Here is a 23,835-nt window from a genome sequence, read left to right on the forward strand (position 1 = left end):
ACATCCGAGGCTACAGTTAGTCCAGAATGCAGCTGCGCTGGTGATAGATGGAGCCTCGTGGCTCCCATATGACACCTATCCTGCGAGACTGCACTGGCTTCCTGTGGCCTTCCGGTGCGCTTCAAGGTTTTGGTGACTACCTTTAAAGCGCTCCATGGCATTGGGCCGGGTTATTTACGGGACCGCCTACTGCGACCGAATACCTCCCACCGTCCCGTGCGCTCTCACAGAGAGGGTCTCCTCAGGGTGCCGTCAGCGGGGCAATGTCGTCTGGTGACGCCCAGGAAGGGCCTTCTGTGGGGCTCCCACCTCTGGAACGATCTACCCCGGACTTCGTCAGCTGGACCTTCGGACCTTCCGCTGGCTTAAAACATACTTATTTAATTGTGCAGGACTAAGCTAGATTTTAAATTTTGGGTTTTAAATTGGGTTTTATTTCTATTTTTAATTGGACGGGCTTTGGAATAAGTTTTTTAAATGTTTTATATTGTATTTATATTCTATTTATCTGTTTTTTAGTGCCTGTAAACCGCCCTGAGTCCCTTGGGAGATAGGGCGGTATATAAATATGATTAAATAAATAAATAAATAAATAAATAAATAAATAATAAGATAATGTTGAAAAAGCTCTTCGCAACCTGAAACCATCATTATCTATTGGACCTGATGGACTATGTGCATACATCTTAAAAAAGATTTCCACTAATATAGCAGAACCCCTATGCATAATCTTTAATAAAGCTTTCATGACTAGTTCCCTTCCCAAACTCTGGTCTCTAGCCACAGTCATCCCTATCTTCAAAAAAGGAGATCCCAGCCTAGTTGAAAATTACAGACCTATCTCTCTATGTTGTGTCTCATGCAAAGTAATGGAATCTATCATAAACCAATCCATTACACTCCACCTTGAAACAAACAACCTACTCTCTAACAAACAATTTGGTTTCAGAAAAAAATTATCATGTAACTTACAACTTCTCCACTGCAAAAACATATGGACTACTAACCTTGATCAAGGAAAAGCAATAGATGCAATTTACAAAGACTTCTGCAAAGTTTTGGCTCAGTAGTACATGATAAACTTCTCCTAAAACTAAAATCCTACGGCATTTCAGGACCTCTTCACAATTGGATAAATGCCTTCCTGTCAAACAGACAACAAGTGGTCAAAATTGGTAACGCTTTATCAAATCCTGTTCCTGTCAAAAGTGACATTCCCCAAGGTAGTGTTCTTGGACCAACGCTCTTCATACTATACATAAATGATCTCTGTGACCTTATCTCAAGTTATTGTGTTCTCTTTGCTGATGATGTCAAACTATTTACTACCACTAACAATACTTCTACCCTTCAAGAAGACCTTGACTTTGTATCCGATTGGTCTAAAACTTGGCAACTCCAAATCTCAACCAGCAAATGCTCAGTCTTACATATTGGAAAAAAGAACCCAAACAACAAGTACAAGCTTGATGGACATTACCTTACTGACGACCCCCACCCTGTCAAAGACCTTGGAGTTTTCATATCAAATGACCTAAATGCCAAAGCCCACTGCAACTACATAGCAATAAAGGCTCTAAGAGTTGTAAACCTAATCTTACGCAGCTTCTTTTCCAAAAACTCTACACTACTAACCAGAGCATACAAAACATTTGCCAGACCTATTCTTGATTACAGCTCATCTGTCTGGAACCCATGCCACATCTCTGACATTAATACAATCGAACACATCCAGAAATATTTTACTAGGAGAGTTCTTCGCTCCTCCGAAAACAACAAAATACTTTATGCCACCAGACTTGAAATCCTGGGATTAGAAAACTTAGAACTACGTCGACTTCGACATGACCTGGGTTTAACACACAGAATCATCTATTGCAATATCCTTCCTGTAAAAGATTACTTCAGCTTCAATCGCAATAATACAAGAGCAAACAATAGATTCAAACTTAATGTCAACCGCTTCAAACTTGACTGCAGAAAATATGACTTCTGTAACAGAGTTGTAAACGCTTGGAACTCATTACCAGACTCTATAGTCTCTACTCAAAATCCCAAAATCTTCAACCAAAAACTGTCTACTATTAACCTCACCCCATTCCTAAGAGGACAATAAGGGGCGTGCATAAGAGCACAAATGTGCCTACTGTTCCTGTCCTATTGTTCCCAAATTAACATAGTTGTTGCATACTTTTGCTTATATATATTTTTTCTTTTATAATGTGTTGATTTTCTTATATCGATGTTTGTATATACTGTTGTGACAAAATGAAATTAAAAAAAAGTAGCTTGCCACTGGCCTGTGATATTATTGTGGTGTCCTGTGACTGGTCAAGTCAAACACAGCCAACTTCTAGCCACATCTTTCTCTGCATTTTTAGTTTTTCAGTTCTGTATGACGTGTATGATCCATCTCTCCATCATAGGAAGCGACACCTGTGTTTTATTTTTTGTTTAAAATCTGTTCTGTCATGTAGGCTCCATCCATTATAGAATGATCTGTACTTTTGCTTGCTTCCACTTCCAGAGGAACAGAGAAAATCCACTGTAATTGACAATGGGGTTAACACAGTGGTGGGATTCAAGTAATTTAACAACCGGTTCTCTGGCCTAATGATTTCTTCCAACAACCAGTTTGCCAAACTGCTCAGAAAGTTAACAACCCGAAGTGGTTGCGAACTGGTTGAATCCCACCACTGGGTTAACGGAAGGAGAAAGAAGAAAAAAGAAAGAATATAACTTATTTTATAAACTAAAAGCTAAGTTTTTTTATTGTTGGACAGTTTTTAAAAAATGATAATAGATACATGGATACTATGCACTTTACACTAATAAGCTATGAGTTCCAAAATTCCAAAATCACATCAGAAAAGAATATTACATGTTATTATTTGTTACCTACAATATTATCTGACAAGAAATAGCTGTTCCCAAACTAAAACAGTACATTGGAAAAAGTAGTAAACATACTGTAAATAAATAGTCAAATCTAACAGAAAAGTATTTCTAATTGTGTTGGTAATTTGGGGGTTATTATTTATTTATTTATCATTTTATGTATTTTTAAAAATTATATGCTGTTCATCTTGGTATCCAGAGACTCTAGGCAACTTATCCCATTAGTTTTAATAATAGACTAAATAAAATTGTGAAATTGACCACACACACACAAACTCTCTGTGTGTGTGTGTGTGTGTGTGTGTGTGTGTGTGTGTGTGTGTGTGTATTTCTTATCTATGCAAGACAGTGAATGGGACAAATGAGAACACCTTTATTTATTTTTTTTAGCCATTCAACCAACCAGGTTATCATTAGCTTTTGTTTCCCTATTTGTCTAAGCTTTAAATACAGAATCATGACTTGAAAACTCAAATTTAAATAAAATGCATATTTATTATTAATACAAATTAATAGTTTCATATTTTCAGATGGAATTCGCAAAAACATGTGCATGTAATATTTAAATATAATTTTAAAATGATATATTGCCAATTTTCATTTTTTTGAAAAACAAAATTACATGTTGATACAGCAACAGAATAAAATAGCTTCATGGATGAATTCATATGAAACCAATTTGAGCTAGTAATTAGTGGCTAAATTCACTGTGGAACCTCTTTTCAACCACACTGAAAAGTCTATCATGCTCAGAAAGCAGTGCAATTTGTTCTCTAAACTAAGGGTTATTTCCGTCTTTGCTGTGGGTTTTTTGTGGTAGGTTTTTTAAAAAACCAGTCCAACTTGTTTTAATAAAAAAAAAAAGCCACCCTTCTTCTCAATGGAAGCAGAGCCTAAGTGTTTGCCTATATTTCTGCAGTCCCGTAGGATCCTTCTTGTTGAATTCATTCAGAATTATACATTCCCAGTGGTGTTTTTTTAGGATAGGCTTATGATTGATATTTGAGTCCAGAAGTGGACCTTACTACCTGCATCTATCTCTACCTGCAAGAGTTTGACTTTCAATCAAAAGTTAGAGCATCAATTGAATTCAACTATCTATTCTTTAGCTGTTTTTTAATCTATTATATGTTTTCTGTTGTTTTTTGTCTGTGAACCGCCCTGAGTCCTTCGGGAGAAGGGCGGTATACAAATATAATAAATAAATAAATAAATAAATAAATCATAATAGATTTAATTTTTTTCTATTCAATGCTCAAATCTGTAAAAATACAAAAATATTGAACATCCAAAATTACACCATTCTGTAACTTAAGAAGTCCATAATAGACTAATGCGATATGCTCTGTGTCCAGCTGGTTTCAAAGATACTCGGAAACTTCAGATAATGAGAATACAGCTACCCATATCGTGCTGGGAGTAACGCAGCTGGGTTTTATGAGACTGTACTACATCAACTCCATTGATAATTGGTGTATTTCTCAACTCACTAAATGTCCTTAACACATAAAACCTTGATCATTTGGGGATTGTGGTTTGCCCCGATGAGAGTGAGGAGAGCATTTGGATTTCTTTTCTTTGAGAACTATGAAACTGGCTAGCAGCACAGCTCCATGCTTATACAATAAACTATCATCCTGAGTGTGTATTGTTTCATCCCAGGAAGCTGTTAAAAAACCACTAAAGTTTTTCCCTTAATTGTTTTTATGCTTGTTTTGTGTCATTTAGCTATGAATGAAATTCAGTCTAATGATGAGATGTTTTAGATCCTGATATTTGTCAGGTTCATTAACATTTTTATCAAAACACATTTTATAGTATGTGATTTTATTGCTACTGTATAAGCCTCCTTAGGAGACTTTCAACCCTTAGGGTAGCCTATTATATTTTAAATACAAGAAACAGTATCTTTTAAAAAGCTTTGAAAATACTTATGAAACTGCTTATTTCAAGCATGCTGACATAATAATATTCATTTTCTATACTTTTCATAATTTCACTGCTGATACTCCTAGGGCACAAGTAACAGGTGGGCAAGCATTCGAAAGTTTTGTGATAATCTGTAACTACACGTCATATAATTCATGATTACCATTAAGATATTATAAGAAGGTTGAAAACTCTGTGAACATCTGGTTTTGGGAAGCTGTGATCAGTATAAAATTAGTATGAAAAACACTGGTGATATAAACAAATTGAAATACAACATTAAATACACAAAATCACTAATGAAAAATATGACTTCCAGAAATGATATTCATGGGGATAATCAGTAAATAAAAATATTTGTACCGTTCATTTACCATACTTCAGTCACCTCATTTCTATTTATACCATTTCCCCTGATTGTGATATACATCTCATTTGAAATGGGGAGCCAGACTTGTTGCCGTTTCATGCAACAGATTCCAGCTAATACTATCATAGCCTAAGAAGAGATGAGTTCTTTAAAACAGCAAGAATCTGGATAATACTTGGGGCTTTTTTTGCTCTAATCATATTTCAAAGGAATTTATGTGCAGCACACACACCTCTAAGTAAAAACTGTGAAGTGAAATTGGTTTGTACCAATCTGTACCAAAAAGGATCCACTCTGAAAACTTTAGCAATAATTAATAACTATAATGAAAATATTATGTAAGTAATTGTATATTTGTATGTTCTATATGATTTTATAATCTCAGATAATGTTTTCATATGGACCACAACATAGTGCATCTTCTGCACTGTTAGTAATGTTCCAAATAAAAGTACAATTTGGAGCATGAACCTACCATTTTCAAGGAGTACATACGGAATCACTTTGAAGTGCTTAGTGTCCTTGTTTGGAAATCAAAGGAATTATGCTATAAGCATAAATAAATGATTAAAGATGAATATGAAACAAGATTATCAGAGATCAAGAAACAGAAGAATATCTTGTCGGAACAACTGTGGGAATAAATAAGAAAAAGAATTAAAGACAAGATCGATAAAGATCTTAAGAAAAAACTTATCAAATAATTTCAGAGAGCTTTTTAGAAGAGACAAACAGCATTATAATAACAGTTTTAAGACATTGAAGAAAGTTTTTCAAAAGATCTGAACCCAGTTTTAACCTCAAAGTGGTATGCAAAAGTAGTAATGCACAAATAGTAAATCATTCAAAGAAAGTCAAACAAAGATTGAAACAATATACAAACACTGTTTACAATGTCAATCCACAATACCTTTTAAGATATTGCCGACTTATAAGAACCTCTAATACTGAAAGATGAAGCTGGATCAGCACTCCAATCATTTCCAAGTTCAAAGGGTGCAGAAATAGGTAGGATGTTGCTTTTGTTACTTATATAATAAGGCAAGCAACAAAAGAATCAGTAATCGTTTATCAAGCCATCACAGCAAATCTGGAGAACAACACAGTGGCCAACAAATTGGAAGAGGTCATTCTACATTCCAATACCAAAGGAAAGAGACATAACAGACTGTGCAAACAGTTGTATAATATTCTTAATTTCCTATGTTAGCAAAGTAGTATTTGGGATCATCCATACCAAACTGTACATGGAAATGCCAGATGTTCAAGCTGACTTTAGAGAAGGCTAAGGAAGATGAGATATTATTGTTGATGCACACTGGATAATTGGAAACGCCAAAGAATGCCACAAAAAAACTTATGCTTATTGATTATAGAAAGCTGTTCAAGAACATGCTTAGAAGACAGGAATTCCAGAATATTTAATGGTCCTTATGCAAAACTTTTACACAGATCAAAGAAGCTATAGAATGGGCAGAATATGGCAAAATAAACTGGCTCCAGTTGGCAAAGGAGTGAGACTAGGTTGTATCCGCTCCCCTTAATTAGCATATATTTAAAAACATATTGAGGGAAATTAAATTGAAAGACCATGAAGAGGGGTTAAAATTTAGAGGGAAAAATATGAATAGCCTGTCCTACATTGCTGACACTAGTCTAATAGCTCAATTTGGAACAGCTTTATTGCACTGTGGCAGGGCAGTCCTTGATCAGAGGATAATTAGAACTGCAGAATAGAATAGAATAGAATAGAATTTTTTATTGGCCAAGTGTGATTGGACACACAAGGAATTTGTCTTGGTGCATATGCTCTCAGTGTACATAAAAGAAAAAATACGTTCATCAAGGTACAACATTTACAACACAATTGATGGTCAATATATCAATATAAATCATAAGGATTGCCAGCAACAAAGTTACAGTCATACAGTCATAAGTGGAAACAGATTGGTGATGGGAACGGTGAGAAGATTAATAGTAGTGCAGATTTAGTAAATAGTTTGACAGTGTTGATGGAATTATTTGTTTAGCAGAGTGATGGCCTTCGGGAAAAAACTGTTCTTGTGTCTAGTTATTCTGGTGTGCAGTGCTCTATAGCGTCGTTTTGAGGGTAGGAGTTGAAACAGTTTATGTCCTGGATGTGAGGGATCTGTAAATATTTTCACGGCCCTCTTCTTGATTCGTGCAGTATACAAGTCCTCAATGGAAGGCAGGTTGGTAGCAATTATTTTTTCTGCAGTTCTAATGATCCTCTGAAGTCTGAAGAAAAAACAATTGCTACCAACCTGCCTTCCATTGAGGACCTGTATACTGCACGAGTCAAAAAGAGGGCTGTGAAAATATTTACAGACCCCTCACATCCTGGACATAAACTGTTTCAACTCCTACCCTCAAAATGATGCTATAGAGCACTGCACACCAGAACAACTAGACACAAGAACAGGTTTTTCCCGAATGCCATCACTCTGCTAAACAAGTACTTCCCTCAACACTGTTAAACTATTTACTAAATCTGCACTACTATTAATCTTCTCATCATTCCTATCACCCATCTCCTCCCACGTATGACTGTATGACTGTAACCTTGTTGCTGGTATCCTTACAATTTATATTGACTGTTTCCTAATATGATTCAATTGCTTATTTGTACCCTATGACTATCATTAAGTGTTGTACCTTATGATTCTTGACAAATGTATCTTTTCTTTTATGTACACTGAGAGCATATGCACCAAGACAAATTCCTTATATGTCCAATCACACTTGGCCAATAAAGAAATCTATTCTATTCTATTCTATTCTATTCTATTCTATTCTATTCATTCTATTCTATTCTATTCTGTCTATTGTCAGTGTTAGTCTTCTTACTGAAGTTAAGAGATTTACATCAATGGCACTAGTCATTCATTCTCCAAACAATTTAGGTCAGAAGACTGTTTTTGTGAAACAAAAACCTAAGAATGAGTGTTTCTCTTAAGTTCCTATATGACAAGCAGGATATAAAACAAGCAGATATATAGATACCTATAATCCTTCTGAGGTGGCAAAATTCTCAACAGTTCCTCCAGTTTTTTGATATAATGTTGGAAGTTATCATTTAGCAACATCAGCAGTTCCCCAAGTTTCATAAAGCTATTTTAATTATCTATGAATTTAAATTTAACAATTGCCAGCCATTAAAGGCAAGCAGTTGTTCTAACTACTTCTAATCATGTGAGATTTTACTGTCTGCCAAGTTTAGTTTTTTTGGTCATGTTTACTTTGGCTATTTATAGAGGGAGGAATAGCAGCTTTTTTGCTTTATATAGTGACAAAGCTTGTAGGACTATATTAGGTATAAAACTAGAAGCAATGTAAAAGATGGGTAAATATGGAGGAAAAACAAAGTCTGTAACAGTTTAATGGTGGTCTTTTTTTCCCCTTTCATAGAATAAATGTGCAACTTTGTCAAAACATTGATTGGACTGATATAAAATTGTTCATCAGGTAGCACTTACAAACATTTCAGGGCCCACTTCACACAAATATCCAAGGACAAATTGCCCTGACATGTTATGCCATTCTAATAATAATGCATGAAACAGCTTGTCACTTTTGATTGCACATGGGAAAGGTTAATTCCATCTCCAGGGCAAAAATATATATGTAAACATTGCAGGCGCACCATTGAGACCACAGTGTTACTGCTTTTAAATTCTTTGCTTCACAGTGGTGTAAACTCCTCCTACAGAAGATATTAAATGGATGAATCGAAAGTAGATTCTGAGACTCTGAGAACAGCGCAAAGCACAATCTATACATATTTTATTTGTTTCCAGTTCAGAGAGAGAGGCTGACACGCTTGAATTTCATTTAAAACAGCATATCATCTATCCCAGGGGTCTGCAAACTTGGCTCTTTTAAGACTTGTGGACTTCAATTCCCAGAGTCCCTCAGCCAGCAAAGCTGGCTGAGGAACTCTGGGAGTTGAAGTCCAAAGTCTTAAAAGAGCCAAGTTTGCAGACCCCTGATCTAGCCTAATTCTTGTTGTATCAGAGATGTGGTACTTCTATACAAGAGGTGATTCTAGAGTAAAATTTTACTTGGGACATGGGCAGTCTGTACAAGTACAGAGATGTAATTATAAATTTTAACTTTTCAGAACTGTAATATTCCCACTACTAAGCTGTCTAGAGTGAAGTAGAATTTTGAGAATGTTGCTGTAGACAGTGACACACCCATGCAACGGTTTATATGTCTATAAAGTCAGAATTGGATCTTATCCCAGTTTCACTTCGGCAGCTAAGTGCTTCCTGTTTCTGTTGCTTGACAGTATTTGAAATAAACAACCCATCTTTTATTCTCATGAACTTGCTCCTGGTAACCACTTGGCACATATTAGCTTTGCATGTTGAATAGGGCATCAGTATTTAATCACCAAGGCACCTAGTCCAAGCCCTGTGGCATCTACCAGTTTGTCAGGTAACAAAACCCAAAACATAGTACTGAGAATGACCTTTCTGTTTAACACTGGAACTATTATAGCTTATACATAGCAGCACTCTAGGGCTTTACAACATCCCCTGGGAGGGGGCATTAGACAATTAAAACTCACTACAAAGCATTTTAATACATTGTAGGCTCAAAAGACTCCATTGCATGCATTTCATGCTGTGAATCAGAAGTGAATTATCTGCCAATTACCTGGCCCTCAGAGATCCACCAGTTGTTCCCCTAAATATCAGTTCACTACCATTTTTCAGATGAAAAATACTTAACAACTGTACTGTATCTCTAAAATAAATCCATAAACCTCCTCCTAGAAATATGAAGTCTTCATTTCCTTTATTTTAGAGTGTATGCATACTGTAACTCATAATGAGTTCTGGGGTTACTTAATTGGTGACTCTGGGGTTGTGCCAGACCCTTTTAAAAGATAGCTTGGATTCTACACTGCCTTCTTGTGCACAGGGAGGAGGGGGTGCTGTCTAATTTATTTTGGGCAATGAACACAAACATGGCAGTATGAACAAGCATTTTGTATGAAGCAAATTTCATAAGTTCTAATGCAACATTCACTTTCTTTTTATTTACCGGTAATTTTGAAGCCATAAAAATGCACAGCTATATCAGCCTTAATTTGTTGAGCAAACTGAAGGTATCAAAGTATCCTGTTTATTATTACTTACCATCCTGCAAAAGGCTGCCTTTGCAACTATAAAAATATTCCATAAAATTTATACCGTAACCTGTCAGCATGTATGCCTTCCTTGATGTCTTTGATTTGATACTTGAACCTGTTTTCATTTTCAGGAAAAAAAATGTTTTGAATCTTAAAAGATATTTAAGGCACATTTTGAGCACGGGGCAACATTAGGGGAGGGGGAGGAGAAATTAAGAGACAGGATTTGCTGCTTTAGTACAGAAGGTCAAGGATCAAATTGTTACAGTACCTTTTGCTGGTCAGATGTTTTTACAACCAATTACAGTGTGCCTTTTAGTGAAAAGAAAATAACAGCCCCTTTTAAGGATGACTTTGTCATGCAATGACTTGAGACACACTTGGTGACATAAACAGATCTTCGTGGTTCAGGACAAAATGGAAAGGAAACATTCTTAGCAGTGTTCACTTGTACTTGTGTTTTCATAAAATGTAAACCATGGATCATTCCAGTGAACCAACAAATTAATTTTAAGTCTGGAATCAGCATCTCCATTGGTAAGGTTAGGATGGGATGGCAGGCTTATTTCTCTATCCATCCTGCCTTAGAACTATTAGTATATGATATGTAATTGAAGACCCTTTCATATTTGATAACATTTCATGTACCCCAGAGTCTGCATTGAGGTTCAGGAAATTAAATCATGATGGCTTTATAAAGTAATGGGGCAAATTAGAACATACACTTATCCCACATTATTTGTGACCCTTCAGGATTTTATGTTGACTAAAATATCCACAGGCCAATCTGATTATTTTAGTTTGCCTTGAGAAATCATTTGCAAGCCATTATAAAACGGCTTGCTCCCAGATTCTTGGCTTGGCCTGTTTCTTTGATGTTACATTCCAATATCAGCAAATCATTTCTCCCAACTCTCTAGGTTTTTTTCCATTTTATTTTATTTATATTCAGTATATTTATTATACTGGTATCTGATGGCCACATTCTGTTTTACAAGATATGATGAAGTCCCTACTTAAGCAGTGGGTAGGTGGGTGCTGTGAATATTTATTAGAATAACTTGAAGCTCTGAGTAAAAATCCTACTAACCTATTTCTATGCAGTTTTGGCCTCAGAATATCGTTTTAAAGCTCGATATGTAGTGTAGCATTTTACAGTTTGCTTTCAAGTGCTACTGTTTGTTCAGTTCCCAACTATAAGAACATTTGAAAATGCTGTCTCCTATAGCAGCAAGCAAAGCTTTCTGGAATCTGCCATCTTCAGGAATAATTTGTGGGCTGTTTTGAAAACGAGTGTTATAACTGAACAAAACAACTTGGGGTCAGTATAATCTTTGAATCATCCACATAGAATTCTGAGGCATTAATTGCAAGATGATTTTATTTAGAATATCAAGAAGATAAGTCAATCCCTTTATCCCTGCAATTGTCCTTTAATTTATTATTCACCTTGTTATGCTCAGTGGTTTCTGTAAAGGACCTTTTTCTCAGTGTTATTAGGGTGATTTGAATTTTTGTTTAGGTTCAGTTGTCTGGGTTTTAAAAAAATAGATGATATTTTGGGGGTGGGATGATTTCATCCCACTCCCAAAAATGGGCAACATACTGGAACATCAGAAGACCAAGTGGTTGAAAGAATATTTAAGCAGTACATAAAACAGTACTTACTGAGTTACGTGGCTGTAATCTTTAATATCTCCAGATAGATAGATAGATAATCATTATTGTCATTTTATACTGTGAGCACATTGGCATACATTAAAAATGGAATTCTGTTGCCTGCTCTCAAAAGAAAATATATATCTACCCATACACATATATGATATGATACGTGTGTGTGTATATATATAAATATATGTGTATATATACGTATACGATACATATGTGTGTGTGTGTGTGTGTGTGTGTATATATATATATATATATATATATATATATATATATATATATATATATATATATATTTTCTGAGGTTTTCACGGGTGTTTGTATGTAGGTCTTTGGTTGTTCGGGTTTTCTCCCGTGTAAAATTGGAAGTGTCTTGGCGACGTTTCGACGAAGTCTCATTCGTCATCTTCAGGCTTCAGCTTCGTGCTTCTGGGAGCAATGTACATATATATATACATACATACACACACACACACACACACACACACACACACACACACACATATCCTTTCATAACTGCCTTTAGATATTTGATGGACAGTACTATTATATTTGGAGGGTATCAACTTAGAGTTGCTGTTTCCACTAATTCTTTCAGTCATCTACCTTCTCTTCATCAGCCTTTATATAATTTCCTGCTTGGAATATATCTGGCAGAAAAAGATGTTACCATAATAGCATCTTTTTTATGGATAGATTAAATAACTTTTGAGCCAACAAGGCGATAAATCATTTTAGTTGATATTACATAGTCTCTGAATTTTGTTTTTGTAACCTGATGCTTAATTGTATAACTTTTCATACAATAATGTATCTTGAATTATCCAAGTAACCATAGCTTGAGATGAACGGGGGCGCAGCATACTTTTTTCTGATCTCAGTTCCTACTTAAGGAAAGAGGGAAAATCTTCACTAGCTATATAACTTCAATAGCACTAGCTCATTTTTTCTTGCCTCTTTTCTATATACAAAAACACAATCACAATAATGTCAGCAATCGAAGGCAACCTTCTGATAGCATGACTATCTTTTTTTAGTTGCTATTTCATGCTGTGCTTCCTGTTTATATATTTGTATGTGTTTCAAATGCCATGGAGCATCAAGTCCCTCAAAGAAATACCACAGAACCTGAAAGCTTTCCAGTTTCTTGGATTAATGTATTTATAATTTGCTTTCAATGCATGTTAAGTATCTGGCAGACTCCATCTGGGGCCTGATTCAGCATTCCTCATTCCCAGAGATTTTAACTATGTTGAAGTCATTGCTTCAGAAGCAGTTAATTATCACAACTATGTATTAACTAGATTTAGAATGGTGCATGAGTGCATGAAAGAAAATGTGCTTTTTATCTTGTAAAACCACCTACTGGCCCTATTTGTAAAAGAAAACCTCTCTGTTTCTGCCTTCTGTACATTTACACACAATATTATATACTCATTGCCACATTTAAAGAAGCACTAATTTATAAAACCAAATGGGGTTCTAACAATAGAAAAACAAGATCCAAATCATGGATGGATGAGAAATGTGCAAAAAAGTAAAAGAAAATCCCTGAGTTGTATAAGAATAATAGCTGCCTATTATTCTTGAATTTCTTCATGAAAAACAAAAAAAGGAAGTACAAAGCTTTACTTTGTACTGAAAAAGAAGAAAAGAAAAGCTCAAAAGATATATTTGAAGTCACTTGATCTATACATCAAAATACCTACCAGTCTCCAGAAGAGCCCAGTAACTCAAAACAGCTCTTGAGTCTGATTCTAGAGAGCTATTATGGGACAAATTGAAGACCCCATCCATTGATTGGCATCTGATGGGACATATTATATTGTTGCACAATAATACCCACATCCAAATAAAGTCAGCTTTCTGCTGTGCTGCCTAGTTCCCAGAATGTTTTAATAGCTGTGTATTTTAGCTCCTTTTCTACTTAATCTTTATGATATGGTACAAAAACTCACAAATCCTGAACATTATTTGGACTGGCAGACCTATTGTTTTATTTTTATAGTCTTATGATGTAGTGATTATCATATGTTCACCTACTGGACCAAGGAGGGCATTAACTATTTCCTATTGCCCTGATAATGACATATTTATTTCAAAAAAAATAAAAAATACATTTTTCTCAAAATGATTTTCCTAGATAGAAGCATAGATGAATAATTAGCAGGTTATTAAAGCAATGTTATTTAATAGGTTCAGTCCTTTAAATATCTTGAAATTTTTTTGCAGGCTACAGGCACTTCAAAGTTCCAAACTGAATCTTTGTAAGAAAACTTTAAAAAGAATGTAGCTGCCATCTCTTAAAATGGATGCATAGGCAGACAAACATGTCTATCACCACAGCAATACTTACTTTAAAAAGAATTCAAGTTTGTTTAGGTTTGGAGATGTGAATTTGGACATAGGCAATTCTAAACAGATTTCTGAGTGCTATTTCCCTTCTCTAATAAGTGTGTTCAAATACAGCGCAGAGCAAATTTTAAAAATGGTATGGAATTAATCACTTGAAATTGTCCTCCAGCTTCCACCACTGTGCCCAAAGTCTTTTTTTCTTCTTCATCATTTAGAGTGTTTATTTCTTTCAAATACTTTTTTGTGATTTGGGTGGCTTAATTTCTGTTCAAAAGTGAGGAACAATGTTGGTGTTGTGGTTTTTATGTAGCCAACAACCCCATCTCTCTGCAGCCTCCCTGCTGCTGATGCTTTTGATTTGAAAAAGCCCAAATGGGAGCAGTTCCCTCATGAAATTTTCTCTTTAAATGAAACTGAAGTGTGAGAAGTTAGGAAGACTAGAGACCATGAGGAGATTGTACAAAGAACAGACACCTTCTAGCAGTCTTCAGCCACGCATTGCATTTCTTTCATTATATCCAATTAATATAGTTATTACATACTTATGCTTATATATATGTTTATATATTATATAGTTATTTTCATGCTTATGCTTATATATACTGTTGTGACAAAAAATAATAATAAATAAATAAATAAATAAATAAATAAAATAATTTCTTTTTGCTCCTCCTTCATTTGTGAAGCATGTATAACCTGAATGCCCCTATTTTTTTTCTTCTCTGCCTACTCAAAAGATTTTTATCTCAAGTTCTATTGCATTATGATAATGAACAGATTGCCTTTATTTTCTCTAGGCAAACTGAAGACTTCAGTAGCAAATCTCCCAGAACCAAAATGAATAAAGGTATGCATTTTTATGGTGCAAAAAATGACCATATTGTTTAATGCAAGTTACAGATGTTTTGAAGAACTTTTTGCTAATATTTTTTTCTTTCTTATATGTGTGCATATGAAGTTCTGATGTATATTTCTCTAGATACATTGTTATGTACAAATATATGCATTTATACATGCATATGTAAATAAGCATCTGCATTTCATTTCAATATATTTTCAGATATTTAGTAAAATATATTGGGGCAAAGAACATATCCATGCACAGTGGCATAAATCAAGAAAAGTTTTTTTCTTTAATGGCAAATCATTTACTTTTACAATGATTTAATTATTGCTTACTTATTTTGTTTAAATTGATCTACTGGAATATTTTACATATATAGTATGAGTTAAATTATATATGCCTTACATTATCGCAATGATTTTGCGATATTTTGAAAATTGTATTTATATATGCCTTACATTATCACAATAATTTTGCCATATTTTGAAAATTATAACCTCTTGAGCGGCATGATGGCCTAGTGGTGAATGTGTTTGCCTCCCATTCAGGAGGTTGAGAGTTCAATCCTAGGCATCAACGGATGTTTCTCTCTCAAAGCACAACGACAAAATATCAGCTGTGATCTCCATGTAGGCGTCAGGAAGGGCATCTGGCCCAGTAAATGTTCAGCTCCATTGAGTTACCCAGACTTTGAATGAAGGGATTACAAGGTCATGAAAAGAAAAGAAAAATTAAAACCTGTCAGGTAGCAATTGATGGCCACTGATGACCACATACATTTTCTTATATTCATGTTTTATTTGCAGTTTTCCTTTCACACAATATATATTTTGTGGACAGTGTATTGACTGGGTCAATGTCCTTTTTAAACAATGCTAACAAGAATAATACAAATAAATATGCATAATCCAAATCTTCCAACTTCAACAATACCATTTTCTCTTTATAATTCTTTATCAATTTTTTCCATTAATTCATTTACACCTTAATAACATTTCTTTGCACCATGTATTTGTTATCCCCTACTGTATTATTACAGTCACTAATATTTAATATTTTTTAAATTACTCATTATTCCACCATAATTTCAATATCCCAAATGTCTAGGACTACTAATAAGGCCAAATATTAACAAAATTTAATCAATCCCGGGATTATATCTTAAAGTCCCCACAAGTTCTAATCCTTAAAAGTTTAAGTTCACAAAATATTTTAACACACTTGTTAATATTAATAATACAATTAGATTACCTAATCCTAAACCTCCACCTTCTAACCTTAGCTTATTTTTAATTATAATAAATTCTATTATCTGTTAGTATATTTGCTACTATTTTCTCTATTTTTATTTTCTACTTTTTCATTTTATTAATATATTTTATCACTATCCATCATCTCTTAACCTTTTTGGAGTTCCATCATTTGTTGACTTTTTAAACACCTTTTTATTTCTCTCTCTTGGAATTTTATAACTTTTTTTGATATTTTTATACCCATTGAGTATTGCCTCCGGGTTGCCCTTTGTCTCTTTCTGCTGTATCATTTGGGCACCCATCCATAAATCTTTCTCTTTTTTTGAAGAAATTTTTCTCTTTTTTTCTCTGTTCTATTATAAACCTTTAAGGAATTATTTATTTGAGTCCTACTTATCAATCCTTTCTCTTCATTATCTTTGCCTTCTTGCATCCCATTTTGATTTTTTTCTTCCACTGCTTCTTCTAATTTCTCATCTGTTTTCTGAATATCATGTTCATCTTTTCCCCCAGTTGTACACTCATTTCTTTATCTTTAGAGAATCCCCTTGTCTCCTTATTCTTTATAGTTTCATGCATGCTTTTGAGCATCAAAATTATTTCTTCATCTCTCCTGATAATCCATTTTGTAACAATTTGATAAAAATTACTCAATATATTTCTATGGTTCCAACGTCTCAATATTTAAAAGCTCCAACAGAGCCCGTTATTAATAAGATTTAGTCAAGCCTATAGTTATACCTCAAAATCCTCTATATTTATAATCTTTAAATTTCTTTAGTATTTTATAGCCTTTTGATTTTCCACTTATTTGTTTTCCCAATTGTCTAAATTTTACAGTCTTATTTTTTTCTTTTCTCTTTTCTTCTATCACCTTTCTTCTTTTGCCTTGTAGTGTTCTGTCAAATAGCAATAATAATCCAAATCCAAATTAATCCACTAGGTTTCCTCCAATCTTTCAAATCCACAATCCAATAACCAGTTTCAATAGAGTTTAGTTATTTGCAATTTAAATTTGCAATTTAGTTCATCTTAAAAATCTTCAAAAAGAAACTCACTAAGTATTTCAAAATATCCAATCGTCTTCTAAAATAGAATCAAGGTCAGGCTGCCTTCCAGGTGTTGTTTACTTTCTTCAATTATGTGTATGAGACATGCCTTACTTTCATTAAAGGTTCTCACACTGTAATGCTCCTCTTCTTCCAGTAGACGGCTCTCCTGCTCCAAATTCCAACATTAAACAGTAAGTCAAAAACAACTGATTATCCAATAAGTCCATACAAATAAGAAAGACAGTTTCTCCCAAAAATCACCTTTCAGATTGTTTAAGCTTTTTTCCAGGCTTTCTATATTTTAAAGTTTCCTGTGGGCATTTCTTTCGCCTCTTAATTTTCAGTCTTTAGTCTTCTCTGTGTGTCTAATCGCCACTTCCTTAATGCTTGGAGATTATTTTTTGAAATTCTTGTACATAAGTCTTTAGAATAGGAGTTGGAAGTTATCTCACCCAGCTTCAATGCTCTGTCCATGGACCGCTCCAGCAGAAATCTTATGGTCCCGGTTGTCCCAGCTTGTGACTAGCCAAAAATGGCCATTGTCCCTCCTGCCATTCAGGAGAGATTGCTTCTGACCTAACGAGGAAATTGTGAGTTCCTTGTGGTCCATGAAGCACCTCTCCTTTCGTCACTGCCCCTACATGGTGGCTTTGATCCTGACAGCAGTTGCCAGCTGGATTTTGCGGGCCTCAGCTATTTTCCAAGCCATTCTCGCCGTGACGTCAACCGGACGTCCACATACATCCTTTTTTTATACCCATGTACCTTTATTCTGGATAGTATAAATTCTGCAACTTAAGTGAATAATAATGCAGTACAAACAATATCAAATATAATTTAATAATCAAATGCAATGTTTCTCAATCTTGGCAGTTTGAAGATGTATGGAGTTCAATTCCCAGAACCCAACAAGGCTGGCTGAGGAATTCGGGGAGTTGAAGTCCATGTATCTTCAAACTGCCAAGGTTGAGAAACATTGTTTTAATCTAATCATAAAACCAGCAAAGAGAATAAATGGTCAGCTTCTTGCCTCTCTAAAGAACTCTTTCAAGAAAATGATCTCTATCAGTTGCCAGAAGTAAATTTTGATGGGACTTGAAATAAGATACAATCTGATTTCGAGAGGACATTTAATAAATAGAATAGAGTTCTTCATTGGCCAAGTGTGATTAGAGAGACAAGGAATCTGTGCAAAAACTCTCAGTATACATAAAAGCTATAAGTGATATTTTACTAGCAGGCCTTTAAGCAGCCATTTTAAAAAACAGATCAAGCATTACCTATTTAAAAATCTGCACATTATTCCAAAACAATTAAGAATTAATCTCTGGGGCCTCTGGTGGCTCAGACTGCTGAGACAGTCTGTTATTAACACAGCTGCTTGCAATTACTGCAGGTTCAAGTCCCACCAGGCCCAAGGTTGACTCAGCCTTCCATCCTTTATAAGGTAGGTAAATGAGGACCCAGATTATTGGGGGCAATAAGTTGACTTTGTATAAAATATACAAATGGATGAAGACTATTGCTTAACATAGTGTAAGCCGCCCTGAGTCTTCGGAGAAGGGCGGGATATAAATGCAAAAAAAAAAATCTATATTATTGAAGGATCATAATGATTCTGTTTGTAATAAAATTAGTGGAAATCCTATTGAATTCTATGACTAGTCTTAAGTATAGTCTCCTATCCTATGAATGTCTCCTGTCAAAATTAAAGGGATACACCAATGCTTAGGTTTGGCTAAATGCTGTCCATCTCTTAAACTGTTTTTAAAGAAAATGAATGTTCCATTTCTCTCAGAGTTCCCCATTATATAGATGTGAAATAAACAAAACTTTAAAAATCATGATATCTATCTAGTAATTTACTAAGCACATGTAAATTATATTAAAAGTAACCAAACTATCTTTACATTCGCCAAGGCATGTCAGAATTTTTGAGCACCTCCAATGTTTGGAAATTGAAAGTTGAAAAATTTGACACACCCAGTCCAATGACATTCAGGTGGTTTGATTTCAGTGCCATTATAATTAAACATTGACCCAGCATCTAACATCTTTTCAGCATATACCAACCTTTATTTGAGTTGTTGCTTCAGTTATGAGGCACCTGAGCAAACTTCTTCCTGTTCATTTAAGGCAAAATGAAACACTCCCTTTTCCTATTGCCCAGGATAAAATGTGTACAGTGTGTAATATACAATGTTATGATCAAAGCAAGGTTCATGCACAGCTGTATATCCAGATTTATCAAGTAGGTGAATCATATTCATTTTTAAGGGTGGATTCTTTTTTGAATCATTGTATTTTATAAACACTATAGGTATCAATAATTTGATTCTAAAATAATTATTTGTATATAAAATAATTATGAACTATATATGCATACTCAAGGAATACCCCAAAAAGGCTTAATGTAAATTATTCAATTGCAGATCTGAATTCCTTAACCAAGTAGCAAAAACTTGAGAATTCAGCCTCCTTTCTCTGGATTCCAGAACAAAAAATATTTTATTCATAAAACAAACTGTACATAATTGCTTCTTCCATTCCATAGTAAAACAAATTGCTCTTTTAGAGATTTTAAAAGCTGATTTTAAAAATTCCTAGAATGCTACTTGCACAGTGTTCAGTAGAGATAACAGACATCCACAATCTATAAATAAACATTCTCTCACCAGACATAGAAAGAATTCTTGTCTTTAACTTTAATGAGATTAAACAGTTTAAATCCAAGTGCATTAATTTAAAGTGGATTTAAGTGGCTGGGTAGACCAAGCTTTCCACTTATCCAGATTCCTTCTAAGAACATAACATTTCAAATAATTTGGGCAGACTGTTTATATGCAACCCTTTTTCTCACATAGTTAATGAATGGTCCAAAGTTAATTTGCTTAAATGAATCTTTAGTGTCTCTCCATAAATTTTAGGCACGAATGTACAAGGATAATATTGTGATAAATGCATCTCAGTTTAAAATGATTTAATAACCCGACTGCTTTATAGTAAACGAAAGACATAAATACAAACCTGGTTAAAAACAATTACAGTCTTTGGAGAATGCAAAAATATATTAAGTTTAACTTTATTAACATTAATTCAACATCATGCAGAATTGTTACCATTTATCTTCTATGCTCTCAAAACACATCAAAATAGCTATATGTTATATACAACTGCTGAATAAACAGTTTGTTTTGAGAACAGTTCCTAAACTTAGAATAGCATGTCCTAGACACTCAGCATTATTATTTCCAATACCAGCTATTTGATTCTTTCCTGGAATGGATAATCAGAATCTTCTAGGCTTTCTTTGATTTTGAATGTTTGCATGCCATTATATAAACATTTAATCAACCAAATTGGATTTCTTTTAAATGCAGTAGGCATGCCCCATGCAATTATCTTCTCCTTATCCACTATTAATGGCTGAGTAATCCAGTTGTTGGATTTACCATGAAGTGTATAGGAAGCATAAGTTCCAAATCTCAGAGTATTTGTAATATATTTCTAATCATTGCAAATTAAATTCAGAATTTGTCCTTGTATAAAATCACCAAGCATACAAAACATAAGTCCACCTTTGGTTAGATGTCCTGGTTCACTCCTTGGTGTTTCTACAAAAATAAAAGGACTATGCATGAAAAAGACCCTAGATCAAAATGTCAAATAGGTTTGAATGCCTATACAACATACTGGTATAATAGCAATAGCACTTAGACTTATGTACCGCTTCACAGTTCTTTACCGCTGTCTCTAAGAAAGCTTTTTAACTGTACCATTTCTAGAATTATATTCTTCCCTAGTGGGCTAAGCCAACATGGAGGGAAGGACACTGCCAATTCTGATTTTACAACACACTTACTATTGCAAGTTCCTTGCAATAAATGATACATTCCTGCACTTCAGGCACATGGAATAAGTTTCATGTTTATTTTTGTTCTCGTAAAGCAGAGCAAACATACACAAGAATTGATAGAATTTAAAAAATGAAATTAATTTGGAAAGGAAGAAAAGGATCTTGTAGCAACGATCTAGATTTGTTGGACTACTCTAGCAGGTAAATTGTAATTGTTGTACAATTGTAGCTTTCTTGTACAAATGCAGCCTTCAGGTACATGCCTGAAGGACACCAGAATAAGTCATACAACATCATATTGGGCAATATGCCCTAAGTTCCAAGTTGACTGAGGATAATAATGTAGCTAGGATTGGTCTGTTGCTTTGATTTACTATCCTCACTGGACTCTTCCTTGCCCCTTTTCTCTTATATTAAGTCATAAAATTTTATTCAATATCTTTGCTAGTGTTATCTGATCATTCTTAGTTTGAAGGTTTCTATTATTTTCAACTCACCTTTAGGTCTTTTAAAACTTACGCCAGCATCTTAATGAACAGCAGGCAGATTGACAACTATGCTTTTGAATGCCTGTTTAAACTGATCAACTGCTTTTTAAAAAAAATTGGGGAGGGGATAATAGTTCCCAAAAGGGGGAGAGGGAAGAGAGAAGTTCAGGATTTAAAGTCACTTTGAAAATGCAAAATCTCCAAGATTAAAAAAATCTTTCCATGCATAAATCCTCCAGTAAATTTTGATTAGGAAAATTCTTTCCCACAGTTTCTCCAATTACAGCCAGCACTTTCTGCCACATTTGTTTCTATTAAGTAGTTCATAATCCCTGGTGAGAAATTTCATTGCACTTTCTGAAGAAGAACTAAAGGGGCATTTGCTCACATCCAAATTCTAGCATTATCACATTCCCCATAAAGTACTGTAAATCAGGTATAGTTACAGCCCTTCAGACACTTCCGAAGAAATTGCAAGCAGCCCAGAGTCATGACTGTTTCTCACCATTTAGGCAAAGGTTGTAGTGTTTCTAAAATAAGCTGTTTTTCTTAAAATGAGAAAACCTAAATTTGTTTCCAAAAAGGAGGGGGGAGAGGGGGAACTAAAAAAGGAGCTGTACCCATTTTCACCTTGCCACCTGTAATTCTCTATGTATAAATACCAATGCCCCACCACCACCAAAAGGCTACTCCCTTTCAGGTAAATTAATGTTAAATGGTTTCTTTTTCCTTTCTGATGGAGCAGGAAGATTGTTAGATGAAGGCAAAAGGTTATTTCTGCCTTCAGTAAATAGTTCAGGTTATCATTTTAATAATCTGAATAAATATTACACTTATTTGTTTTTTATTTGTTTGTAAAATTTATTAGCCACCCAGCCTGTCACGCAGTTAACTCTGGGCAACTAATAAGATATTCAGTGATGGCCACATACTACTTTCTAGTTCTGCGTTTTGATTAGTTCCTTATTTTGATGTGTCATTTTTAATCCTGCCTTTTAGTCTTTTTATTTTTGTGGTGAGTTAGGTACACCCAAGTGATTTTTCAAATACTGGAAAGCACATGCTAAATCTCTTTGGCTGGTGTATTCTTTGGAATGGCAGTATTAATTAACAACAGCTTCCTCAACCTTTTGGTACGTATGTACAAGTATCTAGGGATCAACCACAAATTCTAATTGCATGGATTTATGTCCACATTTACATATCTCAGTAATCCTCACTTTGTACATTGCATGTGCTTGCATTCTACGTCGTGGGCTTGTGCCTGTGTCCTTTTCTGCTTTCAGATAGTGGTGGGTGTGCTCGCAAACGTGCTGCCATGTCTGTCAAATTAACAGCGGTGAAGAGAGTTCAAAGTTCTCCAAACCTTTTGACCGCAGGTATAGCTGTTAACCATGGAATGCCACACTTCAGTAGCATTGTGTTGTCTTTTATACAGTTGTGCGTTAGAACTGAATATTGGAAATGGTAACCACAGATCCTCACAATTGTTATGGTGATGAGCCTGTCATTTAATCACTGTTTAGGTTTTTTTTTGTTCTAATTATTAGTACTAGCATATATAATGACAAAGAATTGTGACATTTGTATTGCAAATATATGAAACATCTGACTATTACTGATATAGGAAATACAGAACAGAAATAAACCAGAAGCACAGACATTTTAATGTAGTCCTAAATATAGTACTAGAACTTGGATACGTTCCAAATATTTATACAAAATATTAGTCTTTGAGCACATGAGAATATGCACTGTCCATACACCTAAACAATGAAAAGAAACTCTACCTACTTTACTCAAAGGTAGACTGTTATTTCAGAAAATAAATGTTAGCCAGAAATAAAAGCAAGCACAAATGTTCAGAATAAATGTGACATCTGATTATATTTAAATGAAAATTAGATGCAATTAATACAAATAGTTGTTGTTCAGCAACCACAATTGGACTGGCAACTCAG

At 34.5% G+C, this 23,835-nt stretch overlaps 1 protein-coding gene across 16 annotated transcripts in view; it reads left to right on the plus strand.

Annotated features, from left to right (window-relative positions):
* Positions 1–23,835, plus strand: part of SORBS2 (sorbin and SH3 domain containing 2) — a 209,193-nt gene that overhangs the window by 77,521 nt on the left and 107,837 nt on the right. For 15 of the 16 annotated variants that reach the window (XM_058192271.1, XM_058192258.1, XM_058192261.1 and 12 more), the window contains exons 4-5: positions 15,179–15,228; positions 23,161–23,253. In XM_058192271.1, the coding sequence (XP_058048254.1) occupies positions 15,219–15,228; positions 23,161–23,253 (103 nt within the window). In that variant the 5' untranslated portion in view covers positions 15,179–15,218. Of the gene's footprint in view, positions 1–15,178; positions 15,229–17,684; positions 17,722–23,160; positions 23,254–23,835 lie in introns of all 16 variants that reach the window. The other variant, XM_058192270.1, reaches the window with a different exon arrangement.

The sequence above is a fragment of the Ahaetulla prasina genome, chromosome 8 (genome assembly GCF_028640845.1).
Source record: "Ahaetulla prasina isolate Xishuangbanna chromosome 8, ASM2864084v1, whole genome shotgun sequence".
Classification (NCBI taxonomy): domain Eukaryota; kingdom Metazoa; phylum Chordata; class Lepidosauria; order Squamata; family Colubridae; genus Ahaetulla; species Ahaetulla prasina.